The sequence below is a fragment of the Rhinolophus ferrumequinum genome, chromosome 2 (genome assembly GCF_004115265.2).
Source record: "Rhinolophus ferrumequinum isolate MPI-CBG mRhiFer1 chromosome 2, mRhiFer1_v1.p, whole genome shotgun sequence".
Lineage (NCBI taxonomy): Eukaryota > Metazoa > Chordata > Mammalia > Chiroptera > Rhinolophidae > Rhinolophus > Rhinolophus ferrumequinum.
In genome coordinates this window covers 76,182,835-76,208,798 of record NC_046285.1, presented here as the reverse complement: position 1 = coordinate 76,208,798, position 25,964 = coordinate 76,182,835, and the positions used below count along the sequence as shown (strand labels likewise).

The 25,964-nt window shown below is 29.5% G+C and overlaps 1 protein-coding gene across 1 annotated transcript in view; it reads right to left on the bottom strand.

The window, feature by feature from the left end:
- The window catches only part of SI (sucrase-isomaltase), an 87,792-nt gene that overhangs the window by 43,083 nt on the left and 18,745 nt on the right, over nt 1-25,964 (bottom strand). The window contains exons 14-26 of the mRNA XM_033121483.1: nt 22,632-22,716; nt 21,533-21,650; nt 19,909-20,080; nt 16,714-16,830; nt 14,539-14,693; nt 13,600-13,684; nt 12,739-12,795; nt 11,650-11,774; nt 9,970-10,058; nt 7,430-7,479; nt 6,536-6,706; nt 3,721-3,876; nt 1,101-1,304 (exon numbers count right to left, since the gene is read on the bottom strand). Coding sequence (XP_032977374.1) covers nt 1,101-1,304; nt 3,721-3,876; nt 6,536-6,706; nt 7,430-7,479; nt 9,970-10,058; nt 11,650-11,774; nt 12,739-12,795; nt 13,600-13,684; nt 14,539-14,693; nt 16,714-16,830; nt 19,909-20,080; nt 21,533-21,650; nt 22,632-22,716 — 1,584 coding nt within the window. The remainder of the gene's footprint in view (nt 1-1,100; nt 1,305-3,720; nt 3,877-6,535; nt 6,707-7,429; nt 7,480-9,969; nt 10,059-11,649; nt 11,775-12,738; nt 12,796-13,599; nt 13,685-14,538; nt 14,694-16,713; nt 16,831-19,908; nt 20,081-21,532; nt 21,651-22,631; nt 22,717-25,964) is intronic.

Sequence of the window (25,964 nt, the reverse complement as noted above, 5' to 3'; positions counted from 1 at the left end):
TTGTTGACAGTTCCTCAGGCATTTCTGTCACATTGGAAATTGGAACTGAACATATTGGCCAAATAAAGTTGAAATTCTACTGCCAAAGTGTGTGTGTGTGTGTGTGTATATATATATATATTTATATATTTTTATGCCATTCTTTTTCTAGAAATTGTCAGGTAATTCTAACTGCAGGTCTACTGTTTCAATTTTGTAAATTTTATCACCATCTCTTTTTTTTTAAGTTTTAACTATTGCCATTCTCATATGTTTATTTTTAAAGATGAACTTCAAGGTTATTTTATTAAGTCTCAAAAAATATTCCACTGAGATTTCTATGGAAATTATTCAAAAGCATAAACTGGTCTAACATGAGTTAACTTTTTAAAATTTAAGTCTTATTTAGGAATTTTTAGTACTTATTTAATGTCAATCAACACTTTTTAATAGTTAATTTTTCTTGTAGACAGTCAACTTACTCCTATGATATTTTATATTTTATTGTTTATTTGATTGTCTTCTCATTTGCTTTTGCTAATGAAATTTGTTACCATTTCATGGTAGAATGATAGTATACAGCAAAACATTTTTTAGAGATATTATTTTATATCTAGTCATTCTGCTGATCTTATTATTTGTAATAGTTTTTCTAAATGGATTCCCTTGGAGCTCTTGAATAAAACAAAACATCGTTAAGTGTTACTGTAAAAGACATTGTTTTTTCTTTTGTATGTGTTAATGCTTTGGCCAGAAAATTTAGATCATTATTTAAAAATAATGGAAATAGTAAGCATCCTGTTTTGTTTTTTGTTTGTTTATTTTAAGGGGGCTACCAACATACTCCATTCTATATTATTTATCTAGTTAGCAACAATTTAAATATCTTTTTAAAAATTACTACATGTTCACAAGTTAGCAAAAATGAGAAGCTTTATTTATTGTGCACCTAACTATGTATGACATGAGCCGTGTAAAAGAAAAAAAAGCTTTATTTTTTATAGAATCAAAGTGTCATCAACCCAATTAATCCTTAAATTACATTAAAAATCCAATCACCTTTTCAAAATCTCTCATCTTGAGAGATAAGTCATGTATATTATAGTTTATATTAAACATACCTTAAACTGTAGCATGTCATTTTTATGATATTTCACCTCCACACGAAGAGTTGAGATAGGTGTAGAAGGTCGTTTTATTCGGAGGTTTGCAGTATTCAGCTGGAGGTCAGCTGTTACACCACTTGGTGAATACTGAGTTGACTGGACTAAATAAGAGTTGTCATGCCTAGGAAAGTAACACTCAGGTGCTTTGGATCCAGGAATCTAAAAATGTAATACATGTTTAGCAAGAAATTGTAAGCATTGTAATATTTGATTCTCAAAAAAAATAAGGTAGACATATTTAGTTACAGGTTGTGTTGTGTGGTTACAAATGTTATTGTTTAATACAATGAAATTTCAGTAACAGCATAAACTATCTATTATGCAACCCGAAATACCATATTCTTAAATGTTATATAGAATATTTATATTTTGACTCTAAAGATAGAGCAGAAGGAAAAAATGTCATAGCATTTCAACTAAAAAAAAAATAGAATAATTATGTAGGGTTCGCAGCAATTAAGTATATTACTCATAAATTTTGACCCCATGCATGTTCCTACTTTTCATAATGACTATTGCCTTTTGTGTGTAAAATGGCTCTACAAAAACCCCAGAAGGGCATGTACTTAAAGTTCTTTTCTTTTACTTATAATAAAACTATATAATTCCTTATTTCATGCCTGTTCCTTACATTGGTCAATCACATCCTGACCAGTACTTGAAATAGGAAGTGTGGCCAAAGATCACAACTAATTGGTTTATATAGCGGTAGAAGATAGGATCTATGAAAAAGAATGATAAACTGTGGCAGTAAGGGCTACTTGCCCTACCATAGGCCATTCTCCATTCTTATTCATTAAATTACACTGTTGGGAGAAGCAATGTGCCCATCTACATTTCCCATCTTTTGAGGAAGTTTTCTATGACCCCGAAAACTGCCTTAAAGGAAAATGTTATAAGCTGATTAATGAGGATACCCTTTGTCCTTCCACCTTCAAGGGACTGAAATGCATATATAATGGTAGAAGCCATAAAACAACCTTGAGGATGAAAACAAATGATAGATATGGGTCATTGATGACACTGAGTATCCAGTATAATATCCCTGAGATTCTTATTTGTTAAAAAACAAAACAAAACAAAAAACATATTTTGTTTAACCAAATCAGATTTTAGATTTCTGATGCTCCCAGCTTCAAGCAATTCTTGACTGATAGGAATACTATAGCAGTTTGTTTTCCCACATTAGAATATAAGCTCTACCAGGGAAGAAGGTTTTTGTTAATTTTTTCACCTAGAACAGTGCCTAGAAAACAAGAGGTCTCAATAAGTATTTGTTCAATGAATCAATGAATAAATAGCATAGTCTAAAGAAACATAGAGAAGCTTATCTGTACCCTAAATTTTCATATTTAATGGACTTCTTATGTCTGACATCCATATGTTAAAGCTTCACTTGGGATTTATAGATGATGTAATACAGAATTGTACACCTGAAATCTATGTAACTTGACTAACTATTGTCACCCCAATAAACTTTAATTAAAAAAAAAAACTTCACTTACTCGACCTATGAATCTGTAAGGTGTTAAAATTAAGAATAGTTCTGAGAAAAGTGAATTTTTAACATTTTCTTATTAGAAGGTATTTTTGCTTTAGTACTCATCCTTTAGATTTGATTTGATAATGGAAGTGAGTATGCACTAAATGAAATGGGGGATGGATATGATTTGAAGGAAGAGCTGAGTTTTAAAGAGAAGATATTGGAGACATGGAAAAAATACTTCGCTATTTGTCTTCTATTGATTTCAGAATTGTTTTCCCTCCTCACTTCATTTCTTCAATTCTTCCATAAACTTTCCTAATAGTGAAGATTATGCTGCATTATCAACATTGGAGAGAAATGGGGACAATTTCTCTGGTGACAATTTCACTGGAGAAAAATGGGGTAGTGTCTCTGGGGGCAACTACGTATTTCCTTATATAAATGCAAGCATTTCTGGGAAGTTGCTAGTAGATGTGTCTTAACTCTTTCCAGTCATATAACACATGCATTTAATTTCCTGGTTATTCAAAATAAATGCTTCTGCTGAGAAAACCCAGTGATGTAAGCAAAAGCTGAGAATTTGAAACATAAGCATAGCAAGACGGAACTCTTCTTATATCCCTTCCTGTAATAACTTCTGCCATCTATAGCCCTCATCATTCTGTTGAAAGGATGACCCAAATAATTGGTTAGAAGTTATCATCTCTTAGTAAAACTGATATAGCCCATCAATCAATTTCAGAACTTTCAGTAACTTGAGACAATGCTTTGAAAGATTATTCCCTACCAGCAATATCTTGTTTAATTAGGCTAGTTAGCTATAACCAACATTTAATATAGTGCAATAAATATAGTACTGTTTTATTAAATAAATTTACACTATCCAAAGTACCTGAAAATCAACTTACAGTTCCATTTAGTCTGGCATTTAGTAAGCTTTTTATATCAGAAGTCCTAACTTCAAATTCTAAATGCTTATCTAGATAAATTTGGAATATATACTATAGAATTAAAATTATAATATGTAGAGTTTAATTGAAATGCTTATGTGAAAGGCATATCATGAATCACAATTATAATTCTTATTACCTTGTCCCATTTACAGCCACGTTCTTCACAGTTTTCCTTAGTTACAGAATCTGCACCTGGGTAACAATTAAACCTTTCGTTTTCTGAGAAACTTTGTTTCCATTGAATGGTAAAGTTTTTTCCCAGGTTAAACTTGAGATTGTAAATTAGGAGACTCTTTGAAGACAAAGAAAGCATTAAAGAATATTTCTGACCATTGTACAATTTAAAAATATTAAACATCTATGAAATATGGCAACCATAGCAATTCTTCAAATCAAGCTCATAAATAGTTTTAATATAATACTTAAAGAACAGAATAGAAAGGAGAAAAATATGTCATGACACTGAAATGAACAGAACCTCAAGACAGAAAAACTATGAGAATTGTAGACCACAGATGAAAAGCATTTTCTTTAAATCAAGACATGTGTTCAATTCACAGTTCTGCCATTTAATGTTCGTGAGTCTGGGAAAATTGCTTATCCTCAATTTTCACCTCCTGTAAATGGGGACCCCTACTAAAAGGGGTTGTATAAAAAATGAATGATATGTGAAACACCTAGCATAACACCTGGGGTATATTAGGTATTAAATAAATGTACGGTCCCTCAAGGAAAAAACAGGGAAGAAAAAGTTGACCAACTTGATTGGTATGGAGGCTCCCAGAGTCAGAGGAGTGGAGCATGTATTTCTTCAATTTTGTCCCTAAGTTTATCCACTGCTTAAAATATTTGAGAAACAAGTTAGAGGGGTGATAATACATTACTAGGTAAAAAAAAAAGGGAGAATAGCTTTATATATATGCATGCACACAAGGATATATATAGGTCTGACAATGAAGCTTGTGAACTTGTTGCAATGATGTTGCTAATCCTTTTTGATATCAGAGGGATTATTCATTATGAATTTGTACCAACTGGACAGTTATCCAAATTTACTATTTGGAACTGCTGAAAAGGCTGTGTGAAAAAATTAGATGACCTGAACTTTTCACCAACAATTCATTGCTCTTACATCACGACAATGCACCAGCTCACATGGCACTGTCTGTGAGACAGTTTTTAGCTAGTAAATAACTGTATTGGAACACCCTCCCTGCTCACCTGATCTTGCCCCCAATGACTTCTTTCTTTACCCGAAGATAAAGGAAATATTGAAAGGAAGACATATTGATGACATTCAGGACATCGAGGGTAATATGGTAACAGCTCTGATGGCCATTCCAGAAAATTGCTTTGAAGCGTGGATTAGGAGCTGGTATTAGTGCATAGATTCCCAAGGGGAGTACTTCAAAGGTGACTGTAGTGATATTCAGCAATGAGGTATGTAGCACTTTTTCTAGGATGAATTCCCGAACTTAATTATCAGACTTCACACATGTGTGTGTGCATGTGTGTGTACAAATACATATGTGTGTGTGTGTGTGTATATATATGTGTATATATATATATATATATATATATATATATATATATTCTAGTGCACAATTATTTCTATTATTGGGATATTACAAATGTTTTTTTATTGTTTATATATTTGGAAATAACATGAGTAAAATTTATCCCAGAGTTACATTTGCATTGCTTACTTTTTGATATCAACTTATTTTCATAACTCTTCACGCAGGAATGAAAATCATAAAGATTAGTCTAAGCACAGCAGAATTAAGAAGGTATATGGATTAGGGCCTGGACAAATCCTTACACTAGCATAAAAGCAAACACTGATATAAATTGAGATGGCAAAACCAAATAAAATAATTTTTGTATTATATCCTCTTTATAATCTTTGTTAAAATCATAAAGTTCTCAATAAACATGTACTATTTAATTTATATTGATTAATTCCTATAGCCCTAGGAATATATGAATTATAGTATATTTACTAAATAAAAAATAATTAACCAATACATATTTTTATAAAAATTAATAACAGAAAAATTCTGGGCCAAGAGGCATAGGAGTTAGACAAAAAAATACTTCAAAAAATATTCTATACCCAAACTAATTCTGAATTTATTTATGGTTTTACTAATAATTTAGTATTATATAAAGTGTAGAAAATTAAACGCAAATAAAAATTACATCAATGTTTTAAATTATTACAGTTTAACATTTTAAATACATTAATTTCTTACCAAAAGCAACATTATGTTTTAAATATCACATTTTGTGGATGAGGAAGCTGAGATAATGAGAAATTAATTTAGTATGTTTAAATGCACAGACTGCGGGGTTGGAATTTGAGCCCAATTCTCTGACTCCTTTTCCCTCTCTAGTACACTTGTTAAAAAAGACAAAAATTACAAGATAAAACATGCCTTGTATTAGAAGGTGAGGGTATAAACAAAATTTTGAAGAAAAAAAGTACAAGACATATTGAGGACAAAGAATTCATAAAAGGAGAAGGAAGAATAATTTGAGCATTAAATCATTCTTGGATTTAATCATGGATTAAATCAATATATTTAAGAGTCTTAAATGAGAAGCTAAAACATTTAGAATCTTTGTTGTATACTAAAGATGAGTAAGTTAAAAGTTCGGGGTAGGAGAATAGTATAAGACAATACAAGAAAGGCATATATGTCATCTCAAAGATACCATTCAGCAGAGAGGAAGAAGTAACAAGGAGTCTCCCTAATGTTGACATCTAAATATAAATTGGAATGACATAAAATGGAATATTGGCAGCAAAAGGGAAAGAAAATAAAGAAGAAAAAAAGCAAAACAGAGATATATCATGAAGGAAAAATGCCACCAAACCCAAAGCCTAGTTATGCCATGTTAGATGTGAGAGTATACGACAGCTAAATATTTTTAAAGATTGTATTTACCTGGTTGGAAGGGGCGTAAGTGAAATTGGGATGAGCTTGAATTGGTTGATTATCTCCCATCACTGTAACTTCCGTAACAGTGTCTGCGATCCCAAGGACTTTTATAGTCTCAAATGCTAAAGTGACTCCTTCCTGGTATGCTGAATGTGTACATATGATATCTAATTTGTTCTGAGAAAAAAAAAAGTATATCATGTTATATATTAAGTAGAAAGTCTTTGGATACAAACCTGAAATAATAATGCAAGTATGAAATAGGAAAAGAAGCAATCATCAATCATACCATTCCCACCAGCTCTCCACATCCAAGTAGCATATATAAAAACACTTATGAGTAACTCTTCTCAATTTTTTTGTATACATGTCATAAGATTTATTATCAACAGTTACCTAAATTACTCAAGATGCAACTCATATACATACAGCCTTCTCATTCTAGCCCTAATGTTGATGAAGAATAACTTAGCTTTGGCAAAAAGAGAATATATGAAGAAATCCAACATCTACAAAAAACATCGCTATTAATTATTCAAAATTTAACCTTGCGTATAGATTTTTTCATTCTCACCCCAAATCTATGACAATTATTGCTATGACTGATGCATTCAAACATTTAAATAAATTGAGATTATTTTCCTAGGGCATCTTGCTAAAACTAGACATATCACTTTAAGAAGTTTGAAAAATTCTGTGCATTAATTTTATCATCACTAACTGATCTATACATTTAAATATAAAAATTTAAGGTAACACTTTTATGTATAATTTAGTAATTTATTTCTTTGCATTGAAATCTGAAAGTAACATCTTTCCCCAAAAATAATCCATAATAAAGGCATAACTCAGACATTAACCTGGTATATATTTAACTATGCATCCAAGAAAAATGCTTACATTAGAAACTGAAAATGTATGTAAAATGTAGTTGCCATTTTGTATGGTATCTGAAATAGAAAAAAAACAAAAACATAAAGTTGTCAGATTAAAATGTAACGTTAAGTTCTCTGCTCTATTTTTAGTTGTACAACACTTGAGGAATTTGAAAAAATATATATTATTTATTAATAAAGCAAATTAAACAGATTCTTCTTTAAAATTAACGTTTTTAATTACCTCTAAACAAAGTTACCTTGGTTTTATATTTTCCCAGCGAGTGAAAGTAATGAATGCATATTTGCCTAGTTTAATTTTCTAAAGACTGCTAAAATATTTCTGGAAATTCAGAGAAAATAAAACTTGTAAAATATACATAATTGTAAATTTATTATTTGAACAACATTTTATCTCTTTCTAGTAAACCATGTAACATTCTTGGGAAGACATGTCACACTAATTTTATTTTGCATCTTTTAATTTTTTTCATTATTTGAAAAAAGTGAATCTGAAGACATTGTTAAAGACTGAAATAAACTTTAATGAAAAAATGGAATAAGTAATGATTTTCTGCACCATACATGTAACAAATTTTTTATCAACGTGTTTCTTTACCAAGTTTTAAGATTATGACCAAAATAATTTGGAAGAAACAATAAAAATATAAAGGGAATCTTAGGATTTACATAAGATACTTTAAATAACATGAATTTAATTAAAATCTTAATCCTAGGAAATAAAATCAGAATCAGAACTCAATTGAAGGTCATTTTATTTGCACGCTTACTTACAAATTATTCAGAAAATTTTGATTTAACTTTTCAAGTCATATAACTATATAGGTACCACATATTAGAAACTGATTAATTCATGTCTCCATAGTTTTAACCATCTTTTTATATAGAACTAAATTATCAGTATCGATTTTTACAAGTCGAAAAAGAAATATATTTGGGAATATTTATATTATTTGAGAAATAAGAATAACCCTATAATCAAGTCCCATATGCTATTAATAGAAGTATTGTCTCTACAACATCCTATAATGATGATGACACATAAGGTAATTCTGCTGGTGTCCACTTTTTACAGAATTTTTATGTAGCAAATGCTCAGAACCTTTTCTTACGAGAGAGTTCATTCTAGTGTGCTTAGGCTCCAAGGTATTTTAGAAAGAGCAAGAAGGCTGGTGTGCTGGAGTAGATGACAAATAAAGCGCAGCAGAGAATAACTGTGTGTGTTTGTGTGTGTGTTTGTTTATGCGTGTGCATGGGCATGCCCGTGCACAAATGTGCAAATCATGGTCAGTGCTCTAGAATTTAGTAAAGACTGCGGCTCTTAATTGAGTGAAATGGAGACTCATTAGATGGTTTTGAGCAGAGATGTGATGATTTGAATCGTCTTTTGAAAGAATGACTCTATCTGCTGGATTATAAGTAGAATGTAAAAGGGATTGACAAGAACTATAGACCTATATAGATCCGTTAGATAACTATTGTAGTAATTAAAATGAAAGATAGTGAGGATCGTTGTGGAGATAATGAGAGGACCCAGATTAAGGCAGAATCAAGAAAAACCCTAAGTTGTGAGAGAGAAGTCAACTCTAACTAATTTTTGACATCTTGTACAAGTAAAGATAAAATTACCATCAACTGACAAGGGGAAGACTCTAGGTGGAGCAGATAATTTAGTAACTTATTTTCACGGATAAAACTTAAAGGAAAAGAATATTTTCCATAGACTCTACATTTTCAAATTATAAGAGTGAATACCAATAAAAAAACTTCTTCTTGAGTTTATTTAGAGATATTTAGACGTTTCATATAGATTTATAGGCATATAGGATATTCTTGAATAAATATGAGTAGTGAATTAAAATAGAAGCTAAACTATAATTTTCATATGTACATAGATTAAAAACATACCTAAGAGCCCTCCATTAAAAGAAATAGGATACAAATACTTCACAGATTTATGAAGGTAAGTGTAATTGACTAAATCTAAACAGATAAATTTACTATGGCAGAATTAGATGTTAGCAAAAAATGTCTTTTTTTATTCCCTTGGTTTACTGAATTTTCAAGTTTGGGCTCATGAAATAAAATTAAAGACACTTAATTGAAATAAATTTTAAAACATTTATATAACATTTATCAAATAATTTTGCATTATTAACTACAGTTATAATGTTGGTTTAATTTTTAGAGTAATAAAATTTTATTTTTAACCACTACAATAATTTAAGACAGCTGAAAATATAATTTGTACATCTGAGAATTTATTAACTATTTTAATTAAAAATAATTTGAGAATTTATCTACACTCATCAAAGACTTTTACAATGGACCAATAGATAAAACTACATATGGTAATTCAATATATAATTTAAATAAAAATATTAAATTTCATAAAAGAACCTCAGATCCTAAAACAGATAAAAAACAGGAAATGAAAAATTAATATTTAGGACATTTTTTAAATGTATGCAATTTTATAGCAGTAAAGGCAAAATATCCCAACATCAGAATGAACATTTGAAAGTATATCCCTTTATGACTTACCTTTAGTTTCTCCATCATCCCAGAAGAAGTCTCCTTTTGCTGTGTTATCTTCAGCTAATGCAACTATAAGTCCTAGAGGGTTCTTTCGACTGTTAAGTAAGTTTGTGTACATATATGATTAAAAATAAATTTGCAATAGTGAAATATACTATAAATAAGTCCATTTCAACCTAATAGATTTGTAGTTCTTCATTCACATGAGAACATGTTATTAAGATAATAAAATCTATGTCTATACTTATTAATAATTTTTCAATGAGAAAAATAATTTATATACTTAGAAAATAAATAAAACAAATAGCATAATAAATAAAATAAATATAATAAATATAATACAGCATTTCTTGGAGGCTACACCAGCAATTTTGAACAGTATAATATATGAATTCAAACAAAAAAAATTAAATGTATCTTATGAATGCTCAATTCAATGTGTATTTGCTACATATCAATTAATACTAAATTGCAATGTGTCAAGGGTACAACTTATATATAAAATAATGAAAAGTATAATATAAAAAAATTAAGTGCTTAATGAATCATTAATAATCTTAGAAATGAAGCTAATTCATATGAAATGTGATGTGATCACTAAAATTTTTTTTCTTAGTTATATATTACTTTAGGTATTTAAACCTAAATAGTAGCCCTGAGGCTTTACAGTTCAGGCAACTGCTATATACAGAATATATTCCTTCCGGCATGCATTCACCAAAGGGTATGTTTCTCTTGTTTAATACTGTTCTAGAGTATAACCATTTTTCTGAGAAAATAGTCATGAAAGAGTTACGGTATTAACATAATTCTATAATGGCCAAATAATTAAATTACTAACACACATCCACTCACTCATTAACTTGTTCCTTCAACAAATATTCAGAGAAAATAGGGAGGCTATTAGGGACACTTTTATTGGCCTGGGCACTTAAGCAGTGAAAAGTCAACTTGCTGCCTTCATAGAGTTTATAGTCTAGGGGAGTAAACACACTACATACAAGAAAAAGTAAATACTGTAATTCCATATATTCTTAATGATATGAAGGAAATATAGCAGAGTAAGGAATAGTGTCTGACTCTCTGCTCAGGTATATGGGAAAATATGTGGGTTCAATATGATGACTTCTCTACCCTGTACCCAGAATAAGCTCCGCAAGATGGAGCATCAGAATTTTCAAATTTCTTTGTTTTTTCTAAATATTTCTGGAATTCATTTTTACTGAACAGTTTAGTTTCTATCTGTTCTTCGTCTAAACAGAAATATCCACCAATTTTTCGACTTAAAAGTAAAACATTTTAGAAGAAAGTAAAACCTTGTGACGTTTAGGTACTAAAAATCTAAATATTTAACCACTGACACTTTTATCAATTATATAAGTTACTTTAATATTTCATAGTTTTATTAAGAATCAGTCTTTGACTTTATAGATATTCTATGGAGAATGTCCGTACATTTTTAGCACAGAAAATACAATTCTAACATAGTTATGTTTATTTTTAAAATAACTTTGTATTAATATACATCATTTGATACTTCTTATAACCATGATGGTTACAATTAAGAATTTCCTCCACATGTCAAATATCTTCTGGTGAATAAACATTAATCAATGATTAATAAAAATATGAAATATTAAAACTTGAATTATATTTCAGATTTTAGTTAATGATTTTCCATTTTACCTTGCAGTTGTAGTCACAGCAGGTTGTTGAATGGGGATAATATAACCTCCTCTGAGATGTAATCCTATTTTGTCTCCTGGAAGATGCATATTAACACGTTGTTTTCTCCATGGCCTTTTTTCACCCTAGGATTTGGAAGTTAAAAATATTTTTTATTATTAGTGAAGACTTTAAACCCCATTTCACAAAGATTAAAATTTATACATAGAAATAATTTTATTATGAGTAATTAATGTTATCTAAATAATTCATGTCATCTAAATCAATATTAATATGTTGTTTTCTAACTTTTAAAGGAAATTCATCTTTGTTTTCACTTTACTGAACAAAGAAGGGGAAAAATAAGTTCACTTTCTCCAAAAACAAAAACAAAAACAAACAAACAAAAAAATACAGAAAAATCTATTTCCTTTCTACAATAACTAATATTCTTAATTAGCTCTATTTTTTATTCTTTGTTTTGTTTTAAAGTTAACCACGTCTTTAGAAAGGATTTTAAAAAATCAGTTTTTATAAAAATAACGGGTCTGTTAGCAAATACAAGGCATTACTGACATACACAGTAATGCCTTTTAAAATCAATACTTCCCAAAAGGTCTTGGTCAATTAAAAAAATATGTTGTGTAGATGAATGCTGTTATGTTGCCTTGTCAAGGTTGAAATAAAAATCTTTCCCAAACGTTTGTACTGTATAAATACAAATGTTTAAAATTAGCTCAAACTCAATTCTTCTGACAATAAGATAAATATGTAAAAAGGAAAAGTATTAAAATACCACCACTCCTTCCTAAAATTACTCTAGAACTTTTATTTTCACATTTTGAAAATGAGTAACATAACTGTTTATGTAAAGATACAACATGATATTAATCATGTACTTGTATACATATACAAGTACACAAAACATATACTTGTTCATGAGCAGCGAAATGTACAAATTGTTACACATTCAAATTTGGAATTCTTCTTCTTTTTATAGTAACAGAAATACTGAAAGTAGATATGGTATTTGTTTGGAGTTAAGTTTCCATGTAAAGATGTTTGGGACTATAATACTGGTGAGTCTGCTATTAAATTAAGGATACTTACAGTTTCAAAATCATACCAAGTAGCATCAGGAATGTATGCACTCACTGTAGTTGCTCCCTATAATAAAGCAAGATAACTTATGCACATATCATATATAATTTATATATGTTCGTATATACATACTTATTTTTACCTAAAAACTGAACAAAAAAGAATTACATCAAATACTAAGCCGGTTTTCATAGTCAAGGGTAAAAATTTCCTTTGTATTGTTAAACTCCAATATTTCCTATAAATAGTAACTGAAAGACTATTATATGAGTTTTAGATAACATCATAATATAAAATATGAGGAAAGCAAAGATGAAATTAATTTAGGTGGCAACTAAAATAATGCATTTATGCATTTGTATTATTATAATCTACATGGTAATTGTGAAAGTGAACACATGTTTCTGTATATTTGCATGGGCATAAAGACTGTTTAATAATAGGTAAAACCAAACATGGCACTCTCCTATAGTTTCAATATTTTCAAATGATCAGCAACTTTTTACGTTCTCCTTTACATACAATGTAGTAAAATTTCAATGTCTATATCTACTTAACTGAGAGTTAATTGTTATTACTATAAGATTTGAATTCAACTCCATGAATAAAGTTTTATTTTCAGAATAAAATACATTTATACAAGTTTCTTTTTCTTAGTTACACATTATATATTTGAAAAGCATAAATCTACTTGATATTTTTTAATAATTTTTCAAATGTTCTTCTAGATTTTATAATTCAGTTCAACATTGAACAGGTTGAAACAGTCTATGGAGTAACATCTATTATGAAGATGTTTTATAATTTAGTGTGGATTTGGTTATACAAACTTCCCATTAAGTGATAAATTCATTAAATTTCAAAACCTACCTGTTTCAAGACAGGAGTAATAAGTAATGAGGGGCCCCATAAGAACTGAGTGTCCTCAATCCAGCTATTCGTATCCTGATAAAACCTAAGAATGACAATGTTCATAGTATAAAGATAAAAAAAAAATAAGTTTATCTAAATTCCTTGTTTATCTTTTCCTTATTTTTTCCCCTGGGAATGATTATTAGCTTTAATTTTACTTGTTTGATATGTCCTTTTGAATCTGTATTTTTTACATCTTTATGCTTCATCTTACCCTGGAGAAGGAAGAAAGGATGAAGAAAGGGAGAAAAGGAAGAAAGGAGGGGGTAGTTAAATAGTTCACCCAAGACTCAAAAAATTCTATTATATGGGATAAGGTTTCTTTTTATCTGTCATAAACAACTATTCTGTTTAATTCATTTTCTCATGTAAGAAGGGTTCATAAAGATATATGAATATGTTTCATATTCTACTTTCTTCCCTTTAAACCTTTTTGGTAATAAACTCCCATTTCGACTTAGTTTTGAAAGGATCATTAGACATTTCTTGAGGAAAGGTTCTGCTTTCGTTAAGATACACAAAAACAGCACAATTCATTGTGCTGTCCGTATACTACACTCTTGGTCTATATTTAGATGATTTTCACAATATATACACAATATGTTTTCAATAACTCTATATTTAATCTTGCTTACTGATATAATTTCCCTAACATGTTGTTTATACCTTTTACCTTATGAGTTCTATTCAAGTCTCACATTTGTAGTTTAATCTCGTCTAACTGACTAAATTAATTATATTTGCTATGTCATTCCACAGTTCATCAAATCATTTATATGAATATAAAAACAAGGAGCGGAAATCTACTTAACATTTTGATTTATCTCCATTAATTTTTTAATATATGTGCAAGCATAATTTGAAAGACATTAAAATTCTTGAACTAATAGTACTCACTCATGAAGAAATGGCCTTGCTACTGTTTCTCCAAACACGTGGGCTTTATAAAACAGAGTATAGAGGAAAGGTAATAAAGAATAGCGAATATTCAAATAGTGCTTTGATGAATTAACCAAAAGAGAATTCTGTCCAAAAAATGCTGGATCTTGATGCTATGGGACAAAAAGATAAATTGAAATGAGAAAGCTACAATATGAGTGAAAAATAAAATAGAAACATTTAACCTATTTTTGAAAAGCAAATTATATACAATTTAGCTTGTTATAAAGAGTTGAAATTACTCCTATTTCACCATCAAAGCGTACGACTATTTCTAGTTTTTATGCTTTTTTATTTGGATATTTGTTTTAATTAAACTTTATTTTAAAGTGGATATTGATTATTTAAATACACGCACTTAGAGAAGATAACATTTTAACAAATAATTTTTTCACTAATATTATTTGTAGTAGATTGAACTATTGGCTCAAATCTCCATGGTTCCTTGTCCCACACATTTGCTAAGTACCTTTGCAGCCCCTACCATAACTTCAGGTGGAGGATACTTCTGTACTTCTTAACTTTGTACTCAGCTGAGTGACATACTCTGGCCACTGGAATCTTCGTACATGTGAAGCATTCAAGTAAAGGCTTAAAATGTGCTTGCCTGAGGACTTGCTGCCTTGTGCCTTGCCATTACCTTTAGAAGAATAAGTTCAGGTAGTCTGCTAGTCAAGCGACACAAGGAACAGAGCTGCCTGGCCAACCTGCAGATTGACAATTTGAAGGACAGACTCCCGCTGAACCTAAACTAGGTCAGCTGACTCTCAGCCAACATACAGTGATGTGAGCAAAACCTGCTTAGATCTCCTGCCTTGCGGAACAAAAATAACTGAGAGTACCAACTACTGTCTCCCTGGATTCACCATCATATTTACCCTGAAGCCGTATTTCCCTGTGGCTACTCCTAGCTAATTAATTAGCTAGGAACAGCTAATTAATAATAGTGGGCATACTATTCAGGCCCATTTCTGGGAGACACATGACTTTTTCAATGGTCAGCTTTGCCTTAAAGACTTCCCACTGGGCTGACTGAAACTTCCTTAGTATCGGGAATTCTATGATGTAATATGTAACTGCCTATCAAACCTCCTGCCTTGCCTTCATCTCATCAGGTTCAAACCTGAATTATGATCTGGAGGTTTTCTTCACTGTCTCCTGCTGGCCCTCCCCCTTTATCCTTCATAAGTATTTCACCATTAGATCTCTAACATGTCTGCTTTGGCATCTACTTTTGAAGTACACAAATAAACACAAAGCACAGTGTAATTCATATCAGGATCTCCCATAAATACAAATTTCGTGAAAGCACAACTGAAGTAGATTAGAAATTGACTAATTTCCAATTAATACCATTTACTTCTGTTCTATATTGTCTCCTTTCAGGTTGAGTTCTGAGTAGTTTTCTCTCTTCCCAAACAGAATCGAGGCTCTATAATGTAACCAATATGTGAACAGTGAATAATCTCTTAACTAACATGTGCTTAATTGACTTGATGGTTTTACCTAATTTCCCCATTCTCTCTGAAAAATAACCCATGGGAGCCCACAGCATGAATTCTCAGGGCTGGTAGAACAAATCAGTATGTCCCTATACTTCTGCTCCCACCAGTTAAGATGCATGTTTTAAAAGTGGTAGTTTTATTTTTTTCCCAACGTGTCATTCAGTTTTGCTTATTATAGAAAGATTCTGGATTCAAACTGATTTGCAAGTGGCTTGAATATTTTTTGTTTCTTTAATGAGAAAAAAATTAAAATAAAATAAAAAAACCTGGAAATTCTCAAGAGTGTATTATAACTTTTTTGAAATAAAAATTACCTGGAACTTACATTGTTAGAATCCAGACTCAAAAGTCTTTGGCTTTAATTTAAAATATTGTGATTTTAACACATTTATATATGCTTTAGGTTTAAATAAAAGATGTTATGACTGCATCATGTTTCATGATTTCCTCATTTGACCATTTTTATATACAAAATATTTATAGGCACGCCTTCAGAAAAGGACTTCTAACTCTTCATCAATTATGCTACAAAATTTCAGACCATATCTTCTATAGATATAAATTTAAGTACACTGCTAAAAATAGAATGATGTTTTATTTCACAACAAGGAAAACAACAGTCAGATACCTCGTATCCATCTGCATTATGGTTTCTGGAAAATGGATAGAATGCCCCAAGTTGCATCCATCTTCTGCAAAGCTCTTCTGTGGTTTCAGCCACAAATCCACAGATATCTGCTCCAACCTAAATAACAAATATATCTATTATTTATAGTGTAAAGATTGTGAAATTTGCCCAGAGCATTACATTTTTTGCCTCAATGAATTTTGTATTACTTACAATCTTTTGTTTTACTGCCTTTGTATACTCTTGCATAACCTTGTTTCTATATTTTCCATTTTTGTTACATACTTGCCTCTACTTGCATTATTTTACTCTCTTTTCTTCAGAATTGTCTCTTTACACCCTTTCTTAGCCTTTTGTATTTATTATCGCCCACGATCTAATCATTAATTCAATGTGTAAAGTGAAATTATAATATTAAAATGTGTTGCTTCTTACTCCCAAACTCACTTCCCATGATTTGGTTTTTCCATTTATAGTATGTTATTATAGGAGCAAAGTATACCCATATAAAATTGCATACCTCTTTCTTCATGAACCCTCCAGAAAAACTATTATCCTTTATTTAGTATCTACTCTTTGCAAACATTTCTTTGTTTTTCTAAATAGTAAATATGTACCTATAAACAATATATAATTTTTTCACATTTATTAATTTATGCAAATGGCATGTTGTATGCATCACACTGTTTTTCATTTTTTTTCAAACAATTATTTTTGTGAGATTTAATTATGTTAATATGGCTCTACTAATTCTCTATTGTATAGGATCCCATGACTATAAAAAAATTATTCTATGAAATTTACATACAGTTTTTTTAATATCTAAAAAAACTTACTTTATATCATGATAAATATGTATATATGATTATTTCCTGGTTTATTGGAAATGTACATTGTTTAATCAAAACTGGTTGTAAACATTTGTAGGCACAGTGGGCACATGAAATTTCCCATCACTCCATTTTCTGGCAAATTCCTGATATTTTCAGACTTTTAATTTTTATCTATCTATCTATATCTATAGATATCTATATCTATATCTATATATATGAAATGTGTCTTACCAAAGTTTCTACTTGCATTTCTCTGATTACTGGGGAAGTTAAGAACTTTTTCATATTTTTATTAAGTCTAAATGGATCTCTCTTTCTATAGAACCACCTGTTTATATCCTTTGCTAATTTTTTTATTAGTTTTACTTTCTACAGATTCATAATAGGCATTTTAAATTAAATATTAATCATTTATTGGCTATATAAATTGAAAATGTCATTTCCCAGTTAGTGGATAACTTTTTAACTTTTAAAAATGCTCTTTTGATGAACAGAAGTTTTCATTTTGTTGTAGTCAAATTTATATGTTTCTTAATTACTTGTGCCTTCTGTGTTCTGTTTAAGAAATTATTCCCCTAACCTCATGTCATATAGTTACCCATTTATATTTTCTTCAAAAATATCTGAAGACTATTTTTCACATATAGGTGTTTGATCAATCTGGGATTGATTTTTGTATATGGTGTGAGACATGAATCCATTTTGTTTTATTTTTCCAACATATAATCAATTGCCGATATGAATAGTTGGTACTTTCCCCACTGATCTACGGTGATAGTGTTATCATTTAATAAATTTCCATTAATGCATGGGCTTGTGTCTTTATTTTTCCATATTAATCTATTTGAATAGCTACAGTCAAGTATCATTGTGTTAGATTATGGTTTATCTCGTAGGGCAAATCTCCATGCTCTTCTCTACTTCTTCAAATTGGTTGTCTTTCACATGAACTTTAGAATAATCTCATATGTTCCCCAAATTCCCTTTATAGTTTAAATTAGAATGTCACTGAATTTGAATAATAGTTTGGGAAGAATGTATATTTCAAATATATTGAGCCTTCTCCAAGAACATAATATATCATTATTTAGTTATTTAGAATTTTCTCAAAAATGTCCAAACATTCAGTTTTAAATTTACTCCTCGTTATTATTTAATCGGTTGCTGTAATAAATAACATCTTAATCTTAAAATACATTATAACATTGGTTATTTTTTCTTCCCTTTTGGACAAAACTTGCCATAAATTGGTTTACATCATTCAAATTTTTAGTGTCGCCCTTATACGTCTAATTTTTTCTCTAGAGACTTTCCTTTTATTATATTAATTTCTTTTCTTACTTTTATTATCTACATCTTTCTTTAGGCTTATTCTGTTTTTCTTTTTCTATGGTCTTAATTCATGCACTTCACTCATTAATATTCAGCCTTTGTTTTTAATCTAAGTATTTAAGGCTGTAAGTTTAACTCTAGATATCAACTTAGCTGATATCCCACAGATTTGATGTGAAACAAATTATTAGCATACAGTTTTAAGGGTAACCCCCTATTTCCATTCGGTTTATTTTTTGACTCATGAAATTTTGATAATGTTTTTAATTTCCAAATTCAAGACTCTGTGTGTATGTGTTAGCTTTTTTCTTTTCTTTTCTTTTCTTTTTGGTTGGTTTTCATTTTGTTCAGTAAAGTAAAAGAAAAAATAAACTACTGTAATTTCCTAATATCTTTTACATTTTTTTGTTATGTAGTAGCCCTCTTTAGTGTTGAATATTAACACTGAACTCTTTGTTTTGTTTGCTTTATATAGACTTACCAAATGTCTTATATTTAGAATTGCCTAGTATAAATTTTCTCCATTTTTAAAATTTGAAAATGTCTCTCTCATTTTCTTTTTTAAATAGAGAAAAAAGCTTTATTTTTTAACCTAAACTAACAATTTCATACATTAAATATTTTTAGCCCTTTGGCATTGACTTTTATTACCAATATATTTGGATTTTTCCCTACCATCTTATCTGGTGCCTTATATTTATTATACAAGCCTTTTCTATGCCTTATTTATATCGATATTTATTTCATGAGTTATTTTGATTTGATTGAATTTTGTTTATTCCATTTTCTCTCTATAAAGGCTTGAATGTTATAGACATTGCCCATATTCCTATTTTTCTCATAAATTACCTCAGAATAAAGATTAAATTTTCCGTAACATATTTTAGAAGTCCAATGCGTTATCCATTGCACAACGGAGCCACCTTTCCGTAACATATTTTAAATAATTTTATTGAAAATCATTAAGATAACATTACAAAATTAAATGTAATCACCGCTTTCATAAATAACATCGGGTGAAACTGCTTACCAAAGGCATTCCGAACAAACCGAACTCCAGCATCCCTGTTATAGACCATTCCATTTGCTCCCAGGAAGCAGTATTGTCTCCCAACCAATGGGCAGCATGCCTCCCAGATCCAGCAAAAGTTGATCGGGTGAGAATAAAGCTTCTCTTATTCGGGAAAACTTTTTGTATAGCTCTAAAAATAAAATAAAATCAATAAATAAGATTTATTTTAAAATAATACTGATACTTAGAAATTCAAAAATCTTAATTTCAAATGCGTATATTGCCAAGCCATAATATTGGCAGCTATTTTGTCAATCATTTATACCAACTTTGTCTTTAGCTATCAATATTTACTTATTTAAATACTTTCTTAGCAAACACAAAGGAAATCTTTTGGAAGTGATTCGTACTTTGAATTATTTCTTTACTAAATTAAATAAACAGGTGTGTTTTGTATCAACTCAGCATTGTTTCTGAAATACATGGTTTAAACTCATAAAAATGTTTTTAAATATAAAATGTAGTAATCTGAACTTTACAAAATACACATTTTTGTGGCACAATGATGCTAATTATATACTAATATCTGCATTTTCAAATATCAAGCAATTTTGAGATAAAACTTACATATTTAAGAAATATTTTCATTTTGCTTTTTTCTAGAAGGTCACTATCCACAATTACTAGGATTTTCATCTCACCTCTATTGGTATCTGAGTATTATTGACATTTTTTTTCCCATAAATGAGAAATAAGCAGGAAAAGTTACAAATGTTTAATTTAGTGTACAAAATTATTCAGACTACCTTAGTAAAAATACAATATTATTCTCAGGTGCTTTTTCTGTATTATTACCTTTATGATATTGAACTATAGTGTTGCTTTTTCTTTCTAGAATATGCATATATTTTCTTATACAATGTAATATACAATGCTCTACTGAGTTTAAAATGTGAAGTAAACAAATAGTTGAAGTCAGTATATAAAAGTTTTGATATTATGGTATAATTGGTGACCAGGCAAATATGTGTTTGAATTAAAAAACTAATTGCAGCTGTTTAATTATGTGAAAATTAATAATTTACCGAGATCAGGATCTGAGTTTTATTGATTATAACATTATAGGTCTTTATACAATGCTTGCAAAATAGTAGACAATTAAAATATGATGGTCCCCATCCTTTGTTTAGTATAATTTTCTTTTTTATACACAAGTAACACATTGCATTAGAAAATTACTTTGGGAGATACTATATAGAAAACTGCATTTTAATTGAAACCTCTGCTTTTGAAAAATAGTTCAAGACTTGTTCTAGAAGCACTGTTCTCTCAGACTGATTGTGAAGTTTATGTTTAGAACAAAATTATATTCAGAGAGAGTAAACTAAATCAAAATTTATAGGGTGATTTAAATCTGTGAATTAAACATGAACTACAGTTAAATACATACATAATCTTGTTCTTGATAGCTAAGTTCCAAATTCATGAATATTACTAAAATAATGCTTTTAACATGCTATTTTTTCCCATGAATATTATCTTTCTTTATTCACTGTTGCTATTTCCAAACAAATTAGTAAATTATCAAATATATTTCTAGACAATAAATATGAAAGAGATTTCTGAATGAAATCGCACTTACTCTTCTGTGGCTATAGCCATGCTGTATCCATAGAGGCTGTGAACATCATACTGTTTCCCCCAGTGTTGAACAGAATCCATGCAAATTGTTTTAGAATACATGAGCTTGTCAAGAATATCTTAGAGAAATTATATAAGAAATGTTATTTAAGAAATTCTTTGCCATTTTAAACTTTATAATAAAAGATATTTTGCCATTTAAAATTTTGAAATCCATAAATGATATGTTATGTACTACCATATTCAGGTAAAAAAAACAGAAGATGACAATTTAAGCTAAATTCCAACTAAGCCTCTACCCTCCACTCCTGTTGATTAACCATTATATTTGCACTTACTTAATAAATACTCTGCTTCCTAACTTCAGTAATAAATAAATCCAAAGGAAAAAAATAGTCTTTACAGGTATATGTAAGTATACACATTTGCATTGTACATCAAATAGCTATAAACCCATTTTAAAGCTTTATATAATAGTTTTCTTAAGTATGATCTAAGTCTACACATGTATACCTGTCACACAATTACAAACCATTCAAATATTTGCTTTTAAGTTTTTTATTGTGCTTTAATTTGCAGGCATATGTGGTATTATTGTCATGTTTCTTCAGATGTCCTTATAGAGATGTATTCCCCTAAGAACACTTCTTTATGTTTTTTTTTCTGTGTGTGTGTGTGTGTGTGTGTGTGTGTGTGTATTTTTTTTACCCACTTTAATGATGAAAAACATGTTTTTTGGAATATGTGAATTCTAACTATTCACATCAGGTACATTCTAATTATTGTGCAAACTTACAGCAAAATGCTCATGAAAAAAATCGATCACTTAAATTATGATTTCAAACATTTTTTTTGTTCCTTATTTAATCATTGGCAAATTATTAGTGGTTAAAAATAAATTAATATGCTATGCCAAAATTTAAAATCATGCTCCATTTCTTAGGCATATTTTGGCCTAAAGTAAAACAAACAAAAATATTGATTTCAAAGTCTCAAAATTATATCAAACTTTGTGATTTAGAAATATATGCTAGACTTTAGGAGTCAATGAGGGAAATTATTCTCAGTTAACGGTAAGTAGATAACCAGATGAAATTTACCAGGAGTGAAAGGTGGATAATTCAGTTTGTTGTCACTGCATCCTTTCTTTGAACCTTGAATAAAGCTAGAAACTTCATTCATGTCCTGAGTAGATATAAAATGAAGAACAGCAGATTTTAAGTAGTTACAAAATCATATGAACAGAAAGTCTCCAGTTGTTTGCAAGTTTCTTTTTTTTTTTGTCTAAGGCTAACATGACATTGTTTTAGTCTTAGAAGACAATATAAGCTACTGACCTAAACACAAACTTGGTTAACTATACTCACTACTTGATTCTACCTTGGGAATGGACAAGTCATTATATCGAGAAAAATAATATTATTTGCTTTCTCATGAATATAGAGCAAATAACAGAGATATTTTACATTCAGGGATTTCTTTTACTTAGTTGTAATTATACATATAAAACATTAATTATAAGTGTTAAGCAACTGTCTTTTCTAACTAGTAGTATGAGTCTTCTCACTGTCAGTCTACCATTGTGCACATTTATTTATTCAACAAAGTTTGTTCATTTAGGCTGACATTTATCTACTTTCTATGATGTACATTACTTGAAGCCAGGCACAGCACTCTGCCTAGACCACAACTTCTACACTCACACGAGAGAATAAAAGTGAAAAAAGGCAAATAGTACTGTAGTATTTTAATGAAAATAGTTATGACCTGACTGAATCCCTGGAAGAGTCTCAGGGAACCTTAGGGCTGGGGGACCACAGTATGAGAACCAGTGACCTAAACATCTCTTGGAGACAGATTTGTGGGGTACTGTGTTTACTGATTTTCTTGCCATGTAAACGTAGGCCCCACTCTTACCTTGCCACTTACTAGTTCAGTGACCATAACCATGTAAGGAAGTGAAAGGATTAAAAAAAGAGTAGTAGGATCTGGCAATTATTCAGGCAAGAGCTTTCCACTGCTTATGCACAGTATGATTAATTCAGTGATATTTAGAAAACTTTTGGACTAAAAAAGATAATGGATATAAAATAATATATCACATTACACATGCTCAAGAAATATGTATTTTTGTCTTTCTCTTTTAATTGCATCTAAGGATTTCTATAAATGTTTAAGCCGTTATTTCCAACACCTCTGTTGTCTTTGCTCTCACAAAAGAATCATGCCCAGTCAAGCCTCTTATAAATTTTGTTTTCCTTAGATGTATATTCTCTTTATTACTCTTCTGTTCTCCCATCCACACATGGTCAGATGGAATTAATGTGAGAAATAAAGGGTACTGAAAAGAATAAATTTCTCATTGTGATACTAATTTTAAAAGATAAATGTTTCCATTTCCCAAATGTTTCCTTAATAGCCACAATGAAGCAGTTATGTCGTTATTCTAAAGTATACACTGGGACTATTTTATTAAAATTACCTAGACTATTATATTCAATTTTTTTTTATGACAATTTAGCTCACATCATTTTTCAAAGTGATTTTAATATTTAAACTTAAAATTAAAAAGAAAAAGCATGGGATCTAAATTAGAAATCTAGTAAATTATAAAACTATTTAAAAATTTGACATAAAAATAAAATTTCATCAATTAAATCACAACACTTATTTTTACTGTATATTCATTCTATCAGAAAAAATAATAATCTGAAGGAAGTGAAAGGATTAAAAAAAGAGTAGTAGGATCTGGCAATTATTCAGGCAAGAGCTTTCCACTGCTTATGCACAGTATGATTAATTCAGTGATATTTAGAAAGCTCAGCAATCATAGTAATTATCATATTTGTTTTGTTTTGTTTTTAAGCATTAGTCAAAATCCTTCTGCATTAACATCAGAACAACTCTTCCTTTCTCCTATGCTCTTCCTCCTCCCATTCCCTCCCTCTCTTTGGATATAAATCAGGTATATCAACCTTAAAGGATGTTGTAAATGGAGTATTCTCTTTATCTAGCACAGTCAGATTCTCTTTCACTTTCTAAATTGTCGTTTATACTCCTAACTCGGCTCTAATTGACTCAAATTATTTCATAAGCAAGACAAAAAGGAACGAAGAGCTTTTAATTTAAATTAAATGATACAATTGAAATCAGAGCTAGACTGAAAACAAAACTCAAGATCATAGTGCAATTATTTTGTTTCTACCAGAAGCTAGGTATTATAACTTTAATCTCACTATTTTTTGTGGGGTTTTTTTTTTTTTTTTTTTAGTTTTTTTTTTTTTTTTTTTTTTTTTTTTTTGTCAAATAACTAAAGCCTCTCCATCTTATCTATTACCATCATAGGAATCCTGAAGATTATGCTAACCTTTTACTCAATTTCATGTTATCAGCAGAAAATATAATTTTGCTATCTTTTTATTCCCCACAACCTGCCTCATATATTAATGGTGCAAAATAAAGGCTAGTCAACTAAACAATTGTTTGAATGAATGAATGAACGAATAAGTAAACAAACACATACATAAATACGTAAATAAAATAATGACTGGATGCATAATAAGCACTTCAGGAAAATACAGATATTGTGTACACCAACAGCCTAAGACAATATAGCTATCCCTTGGATATCCATTATCGCTCCTTCCAAATTTCTGTACAGTTGTAGTACCCTTGAAAAAAATCCTTGATGTTTTCTTTTTGCATGCTTATTAATTTTTTTTCTGTAATATAGAATTCCAGGATCACCAAGTAGTTTCATTCATGGGGTTATATTTTCCATAACAAAAAAACACTAAATCACTGACTACCACCTAGCATTATTGTGTAAAATAAACCTAGCAGCTGTCCATCCATACTTACAAATATAAAACTTTAAGGAAATTTTTGAACATTAGTGTTTTCATTTAATAAATGTACCAGTAATCTAGGATTTGAGTTGTTTTTGTTGTTGTTATTTATATTGAGATAAAACACTTGATATATTGCCAAGTTTGATTTGTTCTATTTTATAACTTAGAAAAAGTTTCTAAAGAACGAGGGTTTCTTCTGGTTCATGTAGCTGCAATTGCTTGACTACTGTAGACTTTAATAAACGTTTCTGGAGTTGCAATACTATAGGATTATCCTCAAATCTTGGTAAATGTTTCCCAAACAAATTATCAGTTATAAAGATGCAACACCTTAGTAACAGAAATGAAATGTATTCTATGAATTTATTCTATTACTGAAGAAGAAAAATCTCAATTTGCAGTTTTTAGTTTTTATTCTTGTCTAACCCATGAACATTACAGGTATGATATTTATACATTCTAGAAAAACATTAAAAGAGATCTTAATTTTGTGTTCAGTACATTATATACATCAACTTAATAATTATTTAATTGAAAAAAATAATTCTATTTTCTATGTTCAAAGTCACTAGTTTAAATAGC